A 16,488-nucleotide genomic window follows, 5' to 3' on the forward strand; every position below is an offset into this window, starting at 1 on the left:
CCCCACCAACGCACCCCCACTAGCCACCCTCCCCGCCAACGCACACCCGCCAGCCCCCTCCCCGTCAACACACGCCCACTTGCAGCCCTCCCTCCACATCAACGGCCCCCTTGCACACCCCCTCACACCTTGCACACCCACCACCCGCTGCCAATGCGCACCCCCTCGCACCTTGCACACCCACCACCCGCTGCCAATGCGCACCCCCTCGCACCTTGCACACCCACCACCCACTGCGTACCTTGCACACCCACCACCCGCTGCCAATGTACATCCACCAGTACCCCCCGCCAATGCACATCCACCAGTACCCCCCGCCAATGCACATCCACCAGTACCCCCCGCCAATGCACATCCACCAGTACCCCCCGCCAATGCACATCCACCAGCCCCCTCCCCGTCAACACACACCCACTTGCAGCCCTCCCTCCATGTCAATGCCCCCCTTGCACGCCCACCGCCAATGCACACCCCGTCACACCTCGCACGCCCACCGCCAATGCACACCCCCTCACACCTCGCACGCCCACCACCCACTGCACATCCACCAGTCCCCCCCACCAATACACATCCTACAGCCCCCATCAATGCACCCCCACCAGCCCCCCTCCCCCTCAATGCACCCCCACCAGCCCCCCTCCCCCTCAATGCACCCCCACCAGACCCCTCCCCCTCAATGCACCCCCACCAGCCCCCCTCCCCCTCAATGCACCCCCACCAGCCCCCCTCCCCCTCAATGCACCCCCACCAGCCCCCCTCCCCCTCAATGCACCCCCACCAGCCCCCCTCCCCGTCAACACACGCCCACTTGCAGCCCACCCTCCACGTCAACGCCCCCCTTGCACACACCCCCCACCCCACCAACACCCCCCCCAACCCCCGGGGCTCACCTTGACTCGGAAGCGGAGCAGCGCCAGGCGGATGCAGTGCGCCAGGCAGGGCGGCGGCAGGAACCAGACCTTGGGTGGCGGCGTGCCCTTGTGCTGGACGTGGTTGACGATGAGCTGGGCGCTCTGGCGCTCCTGGTTCTGCCGCTTGACCCAGTCGGGCAGCCGGGCCTTGGCCAGCGAGCCGTTGAAGGCCACCACCAGCTCGACGCCGCCGCTCACGCACGCCTTGGACAGCGAGGCCAGGAAGCCCAGCATCTGGTTCCACTGGCCGCCGCTCACCCAGTCGGTGAAGTAGCCGCCGTACAGTCGGTGCAGGCCGGTCTCGGCGTCGAGCAGCAGCCGCAGCGGCAGCGGGGGAGGCGGCGGCGGCGGAGGTGGCGGCGGCGGAGGAGGCGGCGGCGGCGGGTAAGGCCCATGCCTCGGGCCCGGGGCTCGATTACGGGCGGCCCGGGCCAACTTCTGCAGCTCGACCGGCACCACGGCCCCGGCGCAGTGTTTCTCGATGAACTCTTGAAATCCTTGCACGCCCATAATTATTTTAATATATATATAGATTTATTTTGTAAAAAAAAATCCCCTCAGCGCTTCATTTAAAAAAAAAGTGACGGTTAAAACCGTTATTTTTCCTGAGGGCGGGGTGGGGATTTGAATTTAAAACGTCTAAAACCCCGGGGCGGGGGGGAAAAACAACCGTCCCGCCTCTCAGGCGTGTGCCGCCGCCATCTCTCCCCTTCTTCTTCCCCCGACACCCGGGTGGTTAATAACCGGGAGGAGGGGACAACATTTTTTTCGGCCGTCGGCACGCCTCCGCCGGCCGCCATCGCTCCTTCTCCTCCTCCTCCTCCTCCTCCTCCCATTTTTCCCGCCCTCTCCGGCCGCGCACAGGCAGCCGGGAGTTGGAGTCCGCCGCCCCGCGCTGCTCCACGGCGGGCCACGGGGCGGGGGACTACAACTCCCGTCGGCCCCCGCTCCCGCCGCTCGCTGGAGGAGGGGCGGCCGCTCGTCCGGCTCCCGGGGGAGAGGGATTGTGGGAGTTGGAGTTCGCCGACCAGCGCTGGTATGCGGCGGGCGACGGGGCGGAACTACAACTCCCGTCGGCCCACGCTCACCCCCCCTCCACCTGCAGCTGGAGGGGCGGCCACCCGGGTGGGATTGTGGGGGTTGTAGTGCGACGTCCCGCTCACGCCTGCGGGGCGCCGTGAAGCCAGGACTACAACTCCCATGATGCCCCTCGCTGACACTTCAGCGCATGCGCCCTCAGGCCCGCTTTTTGTAGACGCTGGTCCCGCCCCTCCCGTTACAGCGACGGAGATCCCTACCATTGGACTACAATTCCCGGCACACTGTGCGCGCCAGGCGCTTGCGCACTCGGGGGTTGATGTTGCCCTCTCTCAAGGGGGTGGGTTGAAAGAGTTTGTGGATCAGGGATTTCATGCATCTAAGGGCTCCAGGTGGATCTTGCACATGTGCATTCCTGCAAGGATAATGTGTGTTTCAATGTACATGTGACAAAGATAAAGATAAGATCCTATCTCATCTGGTTATTCTTGGGCAGCTAGGACAACACACACTGAGGGGTCAGCGGTGGGACAGGATGAGCAGCTTCAAGTTCCTGGGTGTCGACATCTCAGGGGATCTGCCCCGGTCCTGACGCATTGACGCAGTCAGGAAGGAGGCACGCCAGTGGCTGTACCTCATTAGGAGTTTGAGGACATTCGGTCTGTCACCAAAGACTCTTTTGCAAATTTCTATCGATGCACGGTGGAGGGCGTTCTGACTGGTTGCATCACCGCCTGGTACGGAGGCTCCAATGCGCAGGATCGCAAGAGGCCGTAGATGGTTGTAGACTCTGCCAGCTCCATCACAGGAACAACCCTCCCCACCATATAGGACTTTGGTGCCTCAAGAAGGTGGCATCCATTACTTAAGTACCCTCACCATCTGGGATATGCCTTCGTTACTACCATCGGGGAGGTGGTACAGGAGCCTGAAGACCCACACTCAACGATTCAGGAACAGCTTCTTCCCCTCCACCATGAACAGTCCATGAACCCATGAACACTACCTTGTTAATCCTAATTTTTGCACTATTTATTTATTTTTGTAACTTATAGTAATCTAATGTCTTTTTACTGTACTGCTGCCGCAAAACAACAAATTTCACATCATGTAAGTCAGTGACAATAATTCTGATTCAGTCTCTTGGGAACAGGGATAACTTGCTTCCACTCTGGTTCAGAGCTGCCTGATGAGGTCATTTGTGGGACCCACAGCTTCCCCGGAGAAAGTGAAAAACACGATGATGCTCGAGGAATTCAGCAGGCCAGGCAGCATCCATGGACCCTTCTTTCAGGACTGAAGATGGGAAAAGGGGAAGCCCGATATATAGGAGGGAAAAGCAGAGCAGTGAGAGGTGGACAAAAGAGGGGAGGTGGGGTGGGCACAGGGTGGTGATAGGTAGATGCAGGTAAGAGATAGTGATAGGCAGGTGCGGGGGAGGAGGGGAGAGTAGATCCATCGGGGGATGGGGCAAAGGAAAGGAGAGAATGGGGGGAAAAGTAGAAAAAAAAGAGGCTAAGAAAGGGAAGGAGAAGAAGCATGGTGAGGGGGTTACCTAAAGTGGGAGAATTCAATGTTCATACCGTCAGGCTGCAAGGTTCCAAGACGGAAAATGAGGTGCTATTCCTCCAGTTTGCGTTTGGAATTCTCCAGGCAGAGGAGGCCAAGGACTGACATGTCAGTGATGGGGTGGGAGGGGGAGCTGAAGTGACCGGCAACGGGGAGATGTAGGTTGCGGTTACGGACGGAGCACAGGGGTTCTGTGAAACAGTCACCTAGTCTGTGTTTGGTTTCGCCAATGTAGAGGCCACACTGGGAGCACCAGATGCAGTGGATGATATTAAAGGGAGGTGCAGGTGAATCTCTGTCTCACCTGAAAGGACTGTTTGGGTCCCTGGATGGAGGTGGCGCAGGGGCAGGTGTTGCACCTATGGCGGGGGCAGTGGAAAGTTCCCGGGGTGGGAGCGGGATGGGTGGGGGGAGGAGTGAACTCGGGAGTCACGGAGAGAGCACGGTCCCTGCGAAAGGCAGAAAGGGGTGGGGAGGGGAAGATATGCTTGGTGGTGGGGTCCCGTTGGAGATGGCGGAAGTGGCGGAGAATGGTGTGTTGGACACATAGGCTGGTGGGATGAAATGTGAGGACAAGGGGGACCCTATCCCTGTTGGGTCTGGGAGGGGTGGGGGTGAGAGCAGGGGTACAGGAAATGGCAGAGATGCAGGTGTGAGCTCTCTCGACCACAGTCGGGGGGAAGCCTCAGTTCGGAAAGAAGTTGGACATCTTGGAGTGGAAAACCTCATCGTGGGAGCAGATGCGGCGGAGGCAGAGAAATTGAGACAAAGGGATGGCGTCCTTGTGAGAGGCAGGGTGGGAGGAGCTGTAATCGAGAAGGTGCCCGACGTGGTGCATCGTCTGTGAGGTGGTACACTCCCTCCACCACTTACACAGGGCCTCTCTGTGCACTACACAGCTTTGAGATTCTCAGTGCCATCCCCAACCCTCCTCTGAGCAATGGTGGGCCAGAGGTTCCTGGGAGTCGGTTGAGGATGCTGCATTCCTTCAAGGCAGCTCTTGAGCTCATGCCTGATTCTCTTCCTCTCCCTGGTCCTCTCTACCAATTACAGGATCTGCGAATGGAGTCTCCGTTTGGGGGTCATGATGGGTGTGTGGGGGACAGAAACTGGTTTATTATTGACAAATGTACAGTGAAAAGCTTGTTTTCCATGCTGTCCATACAGATCATTTCATCAAAGTACACTGAGCTAGGACAAGGGAAAAGCAATAACAGAATGCAGGACAAAGTGTTACAGTCACAGAGAAAGTGCAGTGCAGGCAGACAATAAGGTGCAAGGCCATAATGAGGTAGATTTTGAGGTCAAGAGTCCTTCTTATCGTACTTTGGGAGCACTCAATAGTCTGATAACAGCGGGATAGAAGCTGTCCTTGAGCCTGGTGGTACGTGCTTTCAGGCTTTTGTGTCTTCTGCCCGATGGGAGGGGGGGGGAAGAAGAGAGAAGGTCCGGGGTGGGTGGGGTCTCTGATTATGTTGGCTGCTTTACTGAGGCAGTGAGAAGTGTAGACAGAGTCCATGGAGGGAACACAAGAGATTACAGACAGTGGAATCTGGAGCAACAGTGTGCTGGAGGAACTCAGTGGGTCGAGCAGCATCTGTGAGAGGAAAGGAATTGTCGACAGTTCGGGTCAAAACCCTGCATCAGGACTCCGCCCATGGGTGTCCACAACTCTCTGCAGTCTCTTGTGGTCCCAGGCAGAGCAGTTGCTGTACCAAGCCGTGATGTATCCAGATAGGATGCTTTCTATGGTGCCTCTACAAAAATTGGTGAGGATCGACGGGGACATACCAAATTTCTTCAGCCTCCTGCGGAAATAGGGGCGCTGGTGAGCTTTCTTGGCCATGGTGTCTCCGTGGTTGGACCAGGACAGGGTATTGGTGATACAAGAAATTCTGCAGATGCTGGGATCTGGAGCAACACACAAAAAGTGCTGGAGGAACTCAGCAGGTCAGGCAGCACCTAGGGAGGGAAATACACAGTCAACGTCTCAGGTTGAGACGCTTCATCAGGACTGATGAAATGATTCATGGTGATGCTCACCCCCAGGAACTTGAAGCTCTCAGCCCTCTCGACCTCAGTGCCGTTGATGTAGACAGGAGAGTGTGCATGTGAACGTGGTTTGCCCAATGGAACTGACAGAGTGAGGAGGACATCAATAGTGGGGACCTTGGCTTGGGGGATGACACTGGTGTTGATTCACGTACCCTTCAGTGAATTTGGAGGATCTTGCATTTGCAGCATTGGTGAGACCTCTCCAGTTCCTTGAGATGTCTGCTGTAGGCAGTCTAGCAAGGAAATGCGTAATCCTACCTACTGATGTACCAGGGAGAGTCATTCATTTACATGGGAACCATGGAGTCACACAGCATGGAAACAGACCCTTCAGCTCAACTCATCCAAGGTGCCTACATGAGCTAGTCCCATTTGGCCCATGTCCCTCTGAACCTTTCCTACCCATGTACCTGTCCAAGTGTCTTTTAAACGTTATTGTACTCCCCACTACCACTTCCTCCGGCAGCTCGTTCCATACACCCACCACCCTCTGCATGAAAGACTTGCCCCTCAGGTCCCCTTTAAATCTTTCCCCTCTCGAGAAGTGGGAAACCTAGTCCTGAAGACACAAGAGGCCGCAGAGGGTTGTAGACTCAGCCAGCTCCATCACGGGCACAACCCTCCCCACCATCGAGGACGTCTTCAAGATGCAGTGCCTCACGAAGGCGGCATCCACCGCTAAGGACCCTCAACATCCAGGACATGCTTTCTTCTCATTACTACCATCGGAGAGGAGGTACAGGAGCCTGAAGACCCACACTCAATGATTCAGGAACAGCTTCTTCCCCTCCGCCGTCAGAATTTTGAAAACGGTCCATGAACATTACCTCATTATTCCTCTTTTACACTGTTTATTTATTTTTGTAACTTATAGTAAGTTATAAGTCTCGCACTGTACTGCTGCCGCAAAACAACACATTTCATGACATATGTCAGTGATAATAAATCTGATTCTGATTTGGAGCAAGGGTCTCAACTCGAAATGTTGACTGTCCATTTCCCTCCACAGATGCTGCCTGACCCACTGAGTTCCTCCAGCACTTTGGGTGTTGTTCCTTATTCCTGCTTGCAATCAGTGGCTTCCTGTCCACGTTTATCTACCATCGCGCCCCCCCCCCCCCCCCTTTACCCTTAACTGAGTCGCCGTGAAAGAATCAAACGGCTTGGTCAGTCTGGAGTCACGTCAAGGCCAGACCAGGGAAGGAGGAGCAGATTTCCTTCCCTGAAGAATATCAGTGAGCCAGAGGAGTCTATTGCGGCAATGTTCGTCCGGCGTGGAAACAGGCCTTTTGGCCCATCATGTCCATGCTGAACGTTGGCCCAGGAGTGAGCACAATGGAGCTTCACCAGACTGAACTCCCAAGGGTTAACAGAAGGGTGGACTTGTCACAGAGGGTAGTGTAGCAAAGGTTCATCAGCCTGATTACAGAGGCGGCAGGTTCGCCGTACAAGGGGTGATCAAGTGGACTAGGTCTATCCCGCAGCTGAAACAAATCAGAAATCTAACTGAAACTTACTAAGTTCTTGCAGGACTTAACGAGAGTTGACAATGTTTCCCCTGGCTGAGGAGTGTGGAACCAAGGGTTACTGTCTTGGAATAGAACACTACAGCACAGAAAACAGGCCATTCTGCCCTTCTAGTCCATGCCAAAACTTTATTCCGCTAGTCCCATTGACCTGCACCCGGTCCATAACCCTCCAGACTTCTCCCATCCATGTATCTATCCAATTTATTCTTAAAACAAGAGTGAGCCCACATTTACCACGTCAGATGGCAACCTGTTCCACACTCCCACCACTCTCTGAGTGAAGAAGTTCCCCCTAAACCTTTCCCCTTTCACCCTAAAGCCATGTCCTCTCGTACTTATCTCTCCTAATCTAGGTGGAAAGAGCCTACTCGCATTTACTCTGTCTGTACCCCTCATCATTTTGTAAACCTCTATCAAATCTCCCCTCATTCTTCTACGCTCCAAGGAATAAAGTCCTAACCTGTTCAATCTTTCCCTGTAACTCAACTCCTGAAGACCCGGGAACATTCTAGTGAATCTTCCCTGCACTCTTTCAATCTTACTGATATCCTTCCTACACACAATACTCCAAATGTAGCCTCACCAATGTCTTATACAACCTCACCATAACATCCCAGCTCCTATGCTCAATACTTTGATTTATGAATGCCAGGATGCCAAGAGCTTTCTTTACAACCCTGTCTACCTGTGACACCACTTTCAGGGAATTATGTATCTGAACTCCCAGATCCCTTTGTTCCTCCGCACTCCTCAGTGCCCTACCATTTACTGTGTATGTTCTACCTTGATTTGTCCTTCCAAAATGCAGCACCTCACTTGTCTGCATTCAATTCCATCTGCCATTTTCTGGCCCATTTTTCCAATTGGTCCAGATCCCTCTGCAAGCTTTGAAAGCCTTCCTCGCTGTCCACAGCACCTCCAGTCTTAGTGTCATCAGCAAACTTGCTGATCCAATTTACCACATTATCATCTAGGTCATTGATATAGACAACAATAGTCCCAGCACAGATCCCTGAGGCACACCACTAGTCACAGGCCTCCAGTGTGAGAAACAACCATCCACAACCACTCTCTGTCTTCTCCCACACAGCCAATTTCGAATCCAGTTTACAACCTCTCCGTGGACACCTAGTGTCTGAACCTTCTGAACTAACCTCCCACGTGGGACCTTGTCAAAGGCCTCACTAAAGTCCCTGTACACAACATCCACAGCCTTTCCTTCATCTACTTTCTTGGTAACCTCCTCGAAGAACTCTACAAGATTCCAATGTGCTCCTCGGTCTTGCAGCACAGCGAGACGTCCGTCAGGGAACGCTGCCGACTGGCACATTCCAGGCTGCGAGAGTACGTGCTGTGGAGCACACTGAAGCTGGGTGCAGCCAATGTGGAGGCTCCGTGGGGAAGGACTGCAATCGAATGTGCAGTCAGCTCTCGGCACTGAGGGACCTGGCCCCGTGTAACGGCCCTGCAAACACCTCTGTCCAATGAGGCAGCACTTCTAAATGTCTGGAATGAGCACTTGAAGCACCCAGGCACAGAAGGCTGCAAGCTGGAAGACGGGATTAACACAGATAGGTGCCCACTGGTTGCCATGGATGTGGTGCAGACTCAATGTGCCGTGTGCCCTAATTCTGCTGCAAGTGGCCTGTTTCCAAGCCGTATGACTCTAAGCCACCAGTAGCATTAGTGCTCTGTGCATAGAATGCATTAACTTGAAGACACTGCAAATATATAACCCGGACAACACCATATGTAGACAGCCATGTATTGTTTGGTAAATCTTTTACGTGCAAAGGTTATTTAAAAAAAGACAATAGGGCTTACTTGATTGCTTGACAGCCAGCACAAGACTCGATGGGCTGAATGGTTCCAGGGGTCAAAGATGCATTGGTGAGGTGCACCCTGCAGATGGCACCCATGGGTGGAGCTGTTGTTTGGATGACCAAATCTGCACCGCCACACCCTGCCTCGGTGGGGGGGGGGCACCGTGGAGTGACTGAGCAGCACTCCAGGGCACCGCCAGTGGCCACTTCAGGAAGGGCACCCACCCTGGCTCCTTCGTGGTCACCCACTGCTCCAGCCTAACCGAGGGCAGGGTTTGCCCATGCAACTCTCCCTCGTTTACCCAATTCCATCCTTGCCCTACGGTCTGGCCGATTGTGGAAAGGGTGCAGGAAAGTTTCACCAGGATCGGATAGTTTTCCCTGGAGCAAAGGAGGATGAGAGGTGACCTGGTAGAAGTATCTAAGATGACAACCGGTTGCATCACGGTCTGGGACGGCAATTCGAATGTGCAGGAATGCCAGCAGCTGCAGAGTCGTGGACTCTGTCCAATACATCACAGGGACATCCCTCCCCACCATCGGTAGTATCTACAGGAGGCGCTACCTCAGGAAGGCAATGTCCATCAAAGCTCCCCCACCATCTGGACCGTGCCATCTTCTCTCAGCTCCTGTCGGGCTGGAGGTACAGAAGCCTGAAGTCCCACACCACCAGGTTCAGGAACAGCGACTTCCCTTCAACCATTCAGTTCTTGAGCCAACCGGCACAACCCTAATCACTGCCTCAGTACAGCAACACTGGGACCACTTTGCACTACAATGGACTTCTTTTTGTTCCAGTTGTGTTCTTCCTTGTAAAAAATGTGTATAATTTATATTTTTTTCTTGTGAAAGCAGCTTATCTGATGCTCTGTGCCTGTGATGCTGCTGCAAGTTTTTCATTGCACCTGTGCACACATGGACTTGTGCATATGACAATAAACTTGACCCCTTACAGCGCCAGCGACCCGGGTTCAATTCTGGCCACCGTCTGTAAGGACTTTATACGTTCTCCCTGTGGCTGTGTGGGTTCCCTCTGGGTGCTCCGGTTTCCTCCCACATTCTGAAGACGTACAGGTTAGGAAGTTCTGGGTGTGCTATGTTGGCGCCGGAAGCGTGGTGACACTTGGGGGGTGCCTCCCAGAACACTCTACGCAAAAGATGCATTGCACTGTGTATTTCAACGTACATGTGACTAATAAAGAAATCTTAAACATCGAGATCATCGGGATCTTTTCTCCCCATGGTTGGGGTCTCAAAAGCAAGCGGGCATAGGTTTAAGGTGAGAGGAAGGAGTTTGAAAAGGGGCCTGGAACTCGCCGTGAGAGGTGGTGGAGGAATGCGATACATTTATTACGTTTAAGAGGCGTTTTAGACGCACAAGTAGGCAAGGCACAGAAGGACAGTATGCGATGAGTGTAGAGGGGAAAATGAGTCAGCTGGGGCATGGTGGATGAAGGACCTGTTTCTGTGCTGTACAACTTGCCAGACAGATACAGCAAGTTGGCTGCACAGTAAATGGAACATAGGCCTTTCAAAGTCAAAGTTGAGTTTATCATCACGTGCACAATGAAAAACTTAGTTGCAGCAGCTTCACAGGCACCTAACACCAGAGACATAACATTCATAAGAATGACAAAAATTATACACAATATTTACAAGAAAGAACACAATTTGAACAAAAAAAGTCCATTTTAGTGCAAAGTGGTTGCTAAACTGTAGTGATTAGGGTTGTGCCGGTTGGTTCAAGAACCAAATGAAAGGAAGGAGCTGTTCCTGAACCTGGTGGTGTGGGGACTTCAGGCTTCTGCACCTCCTGCCCGACGGTAGCTGCGATAAGATGGCCCAGCCCGGATGGTGGAGGGGATCTTTGATGATGGATCAATACACACAAAGTGCTGGTGGAACTCAGTGGGTCAGGCAGCATCCATGGAGGGAAATGAACAGTCGACTTTTTGGGCTGAGACCCTTCATCAGGACTGGAAAGGAAGAGGGTGGAAGCCAGAATAAGAAGGTGGGGGTGGGTGGGTGAGGAGCACACTCAGGTAGGGGATAGGTGGGTCCAGCAGAAAGGGGGAAGGTAGGTGGGTGGTGGAGGGAGGTGATAGGGAGAAGAGGCAAAGGGCTGGAGGAGGAGGAATCTGGTAGGAGAGGGCAGTGGACCATGGAATAAAGGATAGAAGAGAGGAGATGGGCAGGTCATCAAGGTGGGGGAAGGGAGCCACAGGAATAAGGGAAGATCAAGGAGGGTTGGGGGTGGGAAGAAAAAGGGGTTACCAGAAGTTAGAGGAATCAATGTCGAGGCCGTTGGGTTGGACACGCCCAACGTGGAATGTGAGGTGTTGTTCCTCCAATCTGCGTCTGGCCTCAACGTGGCAGTAGAGGCGGCCGTGGATAGACATGTCACTACGGGAGTGGGATGTGGAATTGATGATGGATGCTGCCTTCTTGAGGCAGTGCTTCATGTGGACACTACCAATGGGAAGGGATGTGCCCGTGACATATTGGGTTGAATCCACCGCTCTCTGCAGCTTCTTATTGCAGGAGAATTATTTCTCCCCTTCAACATGCAGTTAATTGCCAGATTTGAGTGTCCAAACTCCTCAGAGTTGCCTGCCGTGGGCTTATGCACCCATGCAAAAAGTTGCAGCAATGGTTGGTTTATTTTTCATTTAGGACTTGTTAAATTCTACACCTCCAAAATGGGGAAAAAAAGTAAAACCACTTGAGTATTCCCTTCACACAGCTGGCACTGGAAGGGCGTAGAATTTTAACCATAGAACACTACAGCACAGAAAACAGGCCATTCGGCCCTTCTAGTCTGTGCTGAAACATTCTGCTCGTCCTATTGACCTGCGCCCAGTCCATAACCCTCCAGACCTCTCCCGTCCATGTATCTATCCAATTTATTCTTAAGAGTGAGCCCGCATTTACCATGTCAGATGGCAGCCCGTTCCACACTCCCACCACTTTCTGAGTGAAGTTGTTCCCCCTAAACCTTTCACCCTAAAGCCATGTCCTTGGAGTCACCTAATTAAGCCTATTGGTATTATTTGTTATTGTCATGTATCATTCATGCAGATCAATTCATTGCACAGTGCATCGAGGGAGTACAAGGGAAAACAACAACAGAATGCAGAGTAAAGTATTACAGCTACAGAGAGTGCGTAGTGCAGGCAGACAATAAGGTGCTAGCCATAATGGGGTAGTTTGGGAGGTCGAGTCCATTTTATATTCCTGAGGAATTCGTTCCAAGTGATATTTAAAGAACCTGCAACTTTCTGGTTACTTTTTCTTTAAGAATGTAACTATGCCCGTTGTTTATTGCTCTATATTCTCATTGTACTTTGGAAAGTCAAACCAGTGTAGGACTTATACTATGAATGGTAGGGCACAAGGGAGTGTAATAGAACAGAGGGACCTAGGAGTATAGCGCATAGTTTATTGAAAAGGTGGTGTCACAGGTAGATAGGGTGGTGCAAAAGGCGTTTAGCAGGCTGACCTTCATCAGGCAGGACACTGAGCAGAGGAGATTCTGCTCTAACTCCATCTGCAAGTTTGCAGATGATCCCACCGTTGTAGGCTATATCTCAGTGATTAGTCCGAGTACAGGAAGGAGATAGAGAACTTAGTTGCATGCTGTCATGACAACAACCTTTCCCTCAATGTCAGCAAAAGAGCTGGTCATTGACTTCAGGAAAGGGGGTGGTGTACATGCACCTGTCTACATCAATGGTGCTGAGGTCAAGGGTTGAGAGCTTCAAGTTCCCAGGAGTGAACATCACTAATAGCCTGCCCAGGTCAAATCACGTAGATGCCAAGGCCAAGAAACCTCTACTTCCTCAGGAGGCTAAAGAAATTTGGTACATCGCCCTTGACACTCACCATTTTTTTAAAAATCGATGCACCATAGAAAGCATCCTATCTGGATGTATCACGGCTTGGTACGGCAACTGCTCTGCCCCAGGACCGCAAGAAACTGCAGAGAGTTGTGGACACAGCCCAGCGCATCACAGACACCAGCCTCCCCTCCTTGGACTCTGTCTTTACCTCTCACTGCCTTAGGTGAAGCAGCCGCAAAATCAAAGACCCCACCCACCCGGGTCATTCTCTCTTCTCTCCTCTTCCATCGGGTAGAAGATACAGGAGCCTGAGGGCACGGACCACCAGGCTCAAGGACAGCTTCTACCCCACTGTGATAAGACTATTGAACGGTTCTCTTATACAATGAGATAGACTCTGACCTCATGATCTACCTTGTTGTGACCTTGCACCTTATTGTACTATGGTTGCACTCTGTACTACCTCAATGTAACTGCACTGTGTAATGAATTGACCTGTACGATCAGTTTGCAAGACAAGTTTTTCACTGGACCGCGGTACAAGTGACAATAATAAACCAATACCTATACCAATGTTGCAGTTATACAAGTTGTTGGTGAGGCCGCACTTGGAGCGCTGTGTACAGTTTTGGTCACCCTGTTATAGGAAAGACCTGGTTAAACTGGAAAGAGTGCAGAGAAGATTCTACAATGATGTTGCCAGGACCAGAGGGCCTGAGTTACAGGGAGAGGTTGGCCAGGCTGGGTCTTTATTCCTTGGACATGGGAGAATGAGGGACAACCTGATAGAAGTGTTTAAAAATTATGAGAGGCGTAGATAAGGTGGAGGGTAACAGTCTTTTCCCCAGGGTAGGGGATTCCAGAACTAGGGGGCATAGGTCTTAAGGGTGAGAGGGGAAAGATTTAGAAGGGACCAGAGGGGCAACTCTTCCACACAGAGGGTGGTGAGTAGATGGAACAAGCGACCAGAGGAAGTGGGTGAGGCAGGTACAACAGTATTTAAGAAGCACTTGGATAGGTACACGGAGGGGCGGGGAGAGACATACGGGCCAAACGCAGGAAACTGGGACTAGCTGGGTGGGCACCATGAACTGGTTGGGCCCAAGGGCCTGTCTCTGTGCTGTATTGCTCCGATGACTCTCTAAGTACATCAGCATTGGGGAGTTGAACCCTGTCTGTTGATGTGCAGAAATGCAAGTTCAACAGCAGCAAATAACATTGGAAGGCCCAACTGATAAACAGGGGGGGGGGGGGGGGGGTGGGAGCAAGTGGAGTGTAAAATGTCCATGGACAAAGTCCTTTGTCTCCAAGCTCCATTGTCCCTAGGATGTGGGGGGATGCAGGAGTTGGACAGGCAGACTGAGTCAGAGCCATGGAGAGATACAGCACAAAAACAGGGTCCTTGGCCTGTGAAGTCCGCATCAGCCATCAGGCACCCATTTTCACACCAATGCTACCCTAACCCCTCTTTATTCCCCCCTCACATTCCTATCAACTGCTCCCCAGTTTTTACAGCTCACCATCACAGAAACCAGCCTCCCCTCCACGGACTCTGTCTACACTTCTCGCTGCCTCGGTGAAGCAGCCAGCATAATCAGCCCGAAATGTCGACTGTTCACAACGCATTCAGCATCACCAATGCGCGCCGTGAAATCTGTTGCTTTGCGGCGGCAGTACGGTGCAAGACAAAAAAATTACGTTACCAGAAATAAATAGTGCAAAAGAGGAATAACAAGGTGGCGTTCGTGGACTGTTCAGAAATCCGATGGCGGAGGGGGAAGAAGCTGTTCCTGAAACGTTGAGTGTGGGTCTTCAGCCTCTAGTTGCTGCCTGACCAGCTGAGTTCCTCTGGCATTTCGTGTGTGCTGCTCCAGGTTTCCAGCATTGGCTGTCCCTCTCATGTCAACATAATAAAGACTGCACCCACCCTGGACACTCTCTTCTTCCCCGCCCCCACCAAATCAGCACAGACCACCAGGCTCAAGGATAGCTGCTATCCCGTTGTTTTCAGACTATTGACCAGTCCCCTAGTACAAGATGGGCCGTTAACCTCACAGTCTACCTCGTTGTGGCCCTTGCACCTTATTGTCTGCCTGCACTCTCTCTGTAACACTTTATTCTGCATTCTGTTATTGTTTTCCCTTGTACTACCTCACTGTACTGTTGTAATAAAACGATCTGTATGGACAAGTTTTTCATCGTACCTCGGTACATGTGGCAATAAAATATTTTATCTGTATAATATAGTATTAATAGAAGACTTTTGGCAGTGTGGAGGATCAGAGGGATCTTGGGGTCTGAGTCCGCTGCACAGGTTGACTCTGGTTAGGAAGGCATATGGTGTATTGTCCTTCATCAATCATGGAATTGAATTCAGGAGCCGAGAGATAATGTTGCAGCTGTATAGGACCCTGGTCAGACCCCATTTGGAGTACCGTGCTCAGTTCTGGTCATCTCACTACAGGATGTGGAAGCCATAGAAAGGGTGCAGAGGAGATTTACAAGGATGCTGCCTGAACTGGGGAGCATGCCTTATGAAAACAGGTTGAGGGAACTCCGCCTTTTCTCCTTGCAGTGACAGAGGATGAGGGGGGACCTGATAGAGGTATATAACATGATGAGAGGCATTGATCGTGTGGATAGTCAGAGGCTTTTTCCCAGGGCTGAAAAGAGGACAGAGGTTTAAGGTGCTGAGGAGTAGGTACAGAGGAGATGTCAGGGGTAAGTTTTTTACTCAGTGAGTGGTGAGTGCGTGGGATGGGCTGCCGGCAACGGTGGTGGAGGCAGATACGATAGGGTCATTTAAGAGACTTTTGGATAGGTACATGGAGCTGAGAAAAATAGAGGGCTATGGGTAAGCCTAGTAATTTCTAAGGTAGGGACATGTTCAGCACAGCTTTGTGGGCCGAAGGGCCTGAATTGTGCTGTAGGTTTTCTATGTTCTACATACTCAAGGGAATTTCATGGCCTCCTCACCCACAAACTTGAACAATCTTTGGGATGTGGGAGGAATCTGGAATACCCAGGGGAAACCCAAGCGGTCACAGGGAGAATGTGCAAAACCAGCCCCCCCCCCCCCCCAACACCCATCCTGCCCCACACACAGCGCCAGAGGTTGGGATTGAAAGCAGGGTCACTGGAGCTGAGGCAGCTGCTCCACCAGCTGCGTTGCCCAGAGCAACGGGTGGGAAAAATCAGTGCACCGCAAGTCCGTTCTCCCCTCTCCAAGTGGCATCCAGCATCCATCTCAATTCCACGCCCCGCAGCTGGGGTCTCGATACAGTTCCCGATGGCTTCGCTGATTTCACACATCCCATACCTGGGCCTTCAACTCCCTGGTTTGCGTCGTACAGCACAGAAACAGGCCCCTCGGCCCAACTCGTCTAGGCGGACCGAGATGCCCATCTGAGCTCGTCCCACTTGGCCGGTTCATCGGGGCCTTTGTATCACAAGCGTAACCTACTGGTATTAATGTTCTAAAGAGCAAGGTTCAGACCACACCCAGAACTCAACGGAGCTTCTAACTCAGAGGGTGACAGTCCTCACTGCACCGCTGTACAGGCAAAACTGAACAAGTACACAAGAATAAACTACCATCAGAAGCTTTGGTCTGTGTTTTTTTTCTTCCCGTCTAATTTTAGAAAGATACAAAAGTCATCTTGCACATGCATTTCAACCTGGAGGAATGTTTTGACTTTTGGACAACTTTAAACTGAAAAATCCT

At 52.2% G+C, this 16,488-nt stretch overlaps 1 protein-coding gene across 1 annotated transcript in view; it reads right to left on the bottom strand.

Annotated features, from left to right (window-relative positions):
* fam120c (family with sequence similarity 120C) overlaps positions 1–1,971 on the bottom strand; it is a 64,938-nt gene extending 62,967 nt beyond the window's left edge. Inside the window, exon 1 of the mRNA XM_052009057.1 lies at positions 891–1,971. Within this exon, the coding sequence (XP_051865017.1) occupies positions 891–1,421 (531 nt within the window). The 5' untranslated portion in view covers positions 1,422–1,971. The remainder of the gene's footprint in view (positions 1–890) is intronic.
* Between the last annotated feature and the right edge of the window lie 14,517 nt (positions 1,972–16,488).

Source organism: Pristis pectinata, chromosome 43 (assembly GCF_009764475.1).
Source record: "Pristis pectinata isolate sPriPec2 chromosome 43, sPriPec2.1.pri, whole genome shotgun sequence".
NCBI lineage: Eukaryota > Metazoa > Chordata > Chondrichthyes > Rhinopristiformes > Pristidae > Pristis > Pristis pectinata.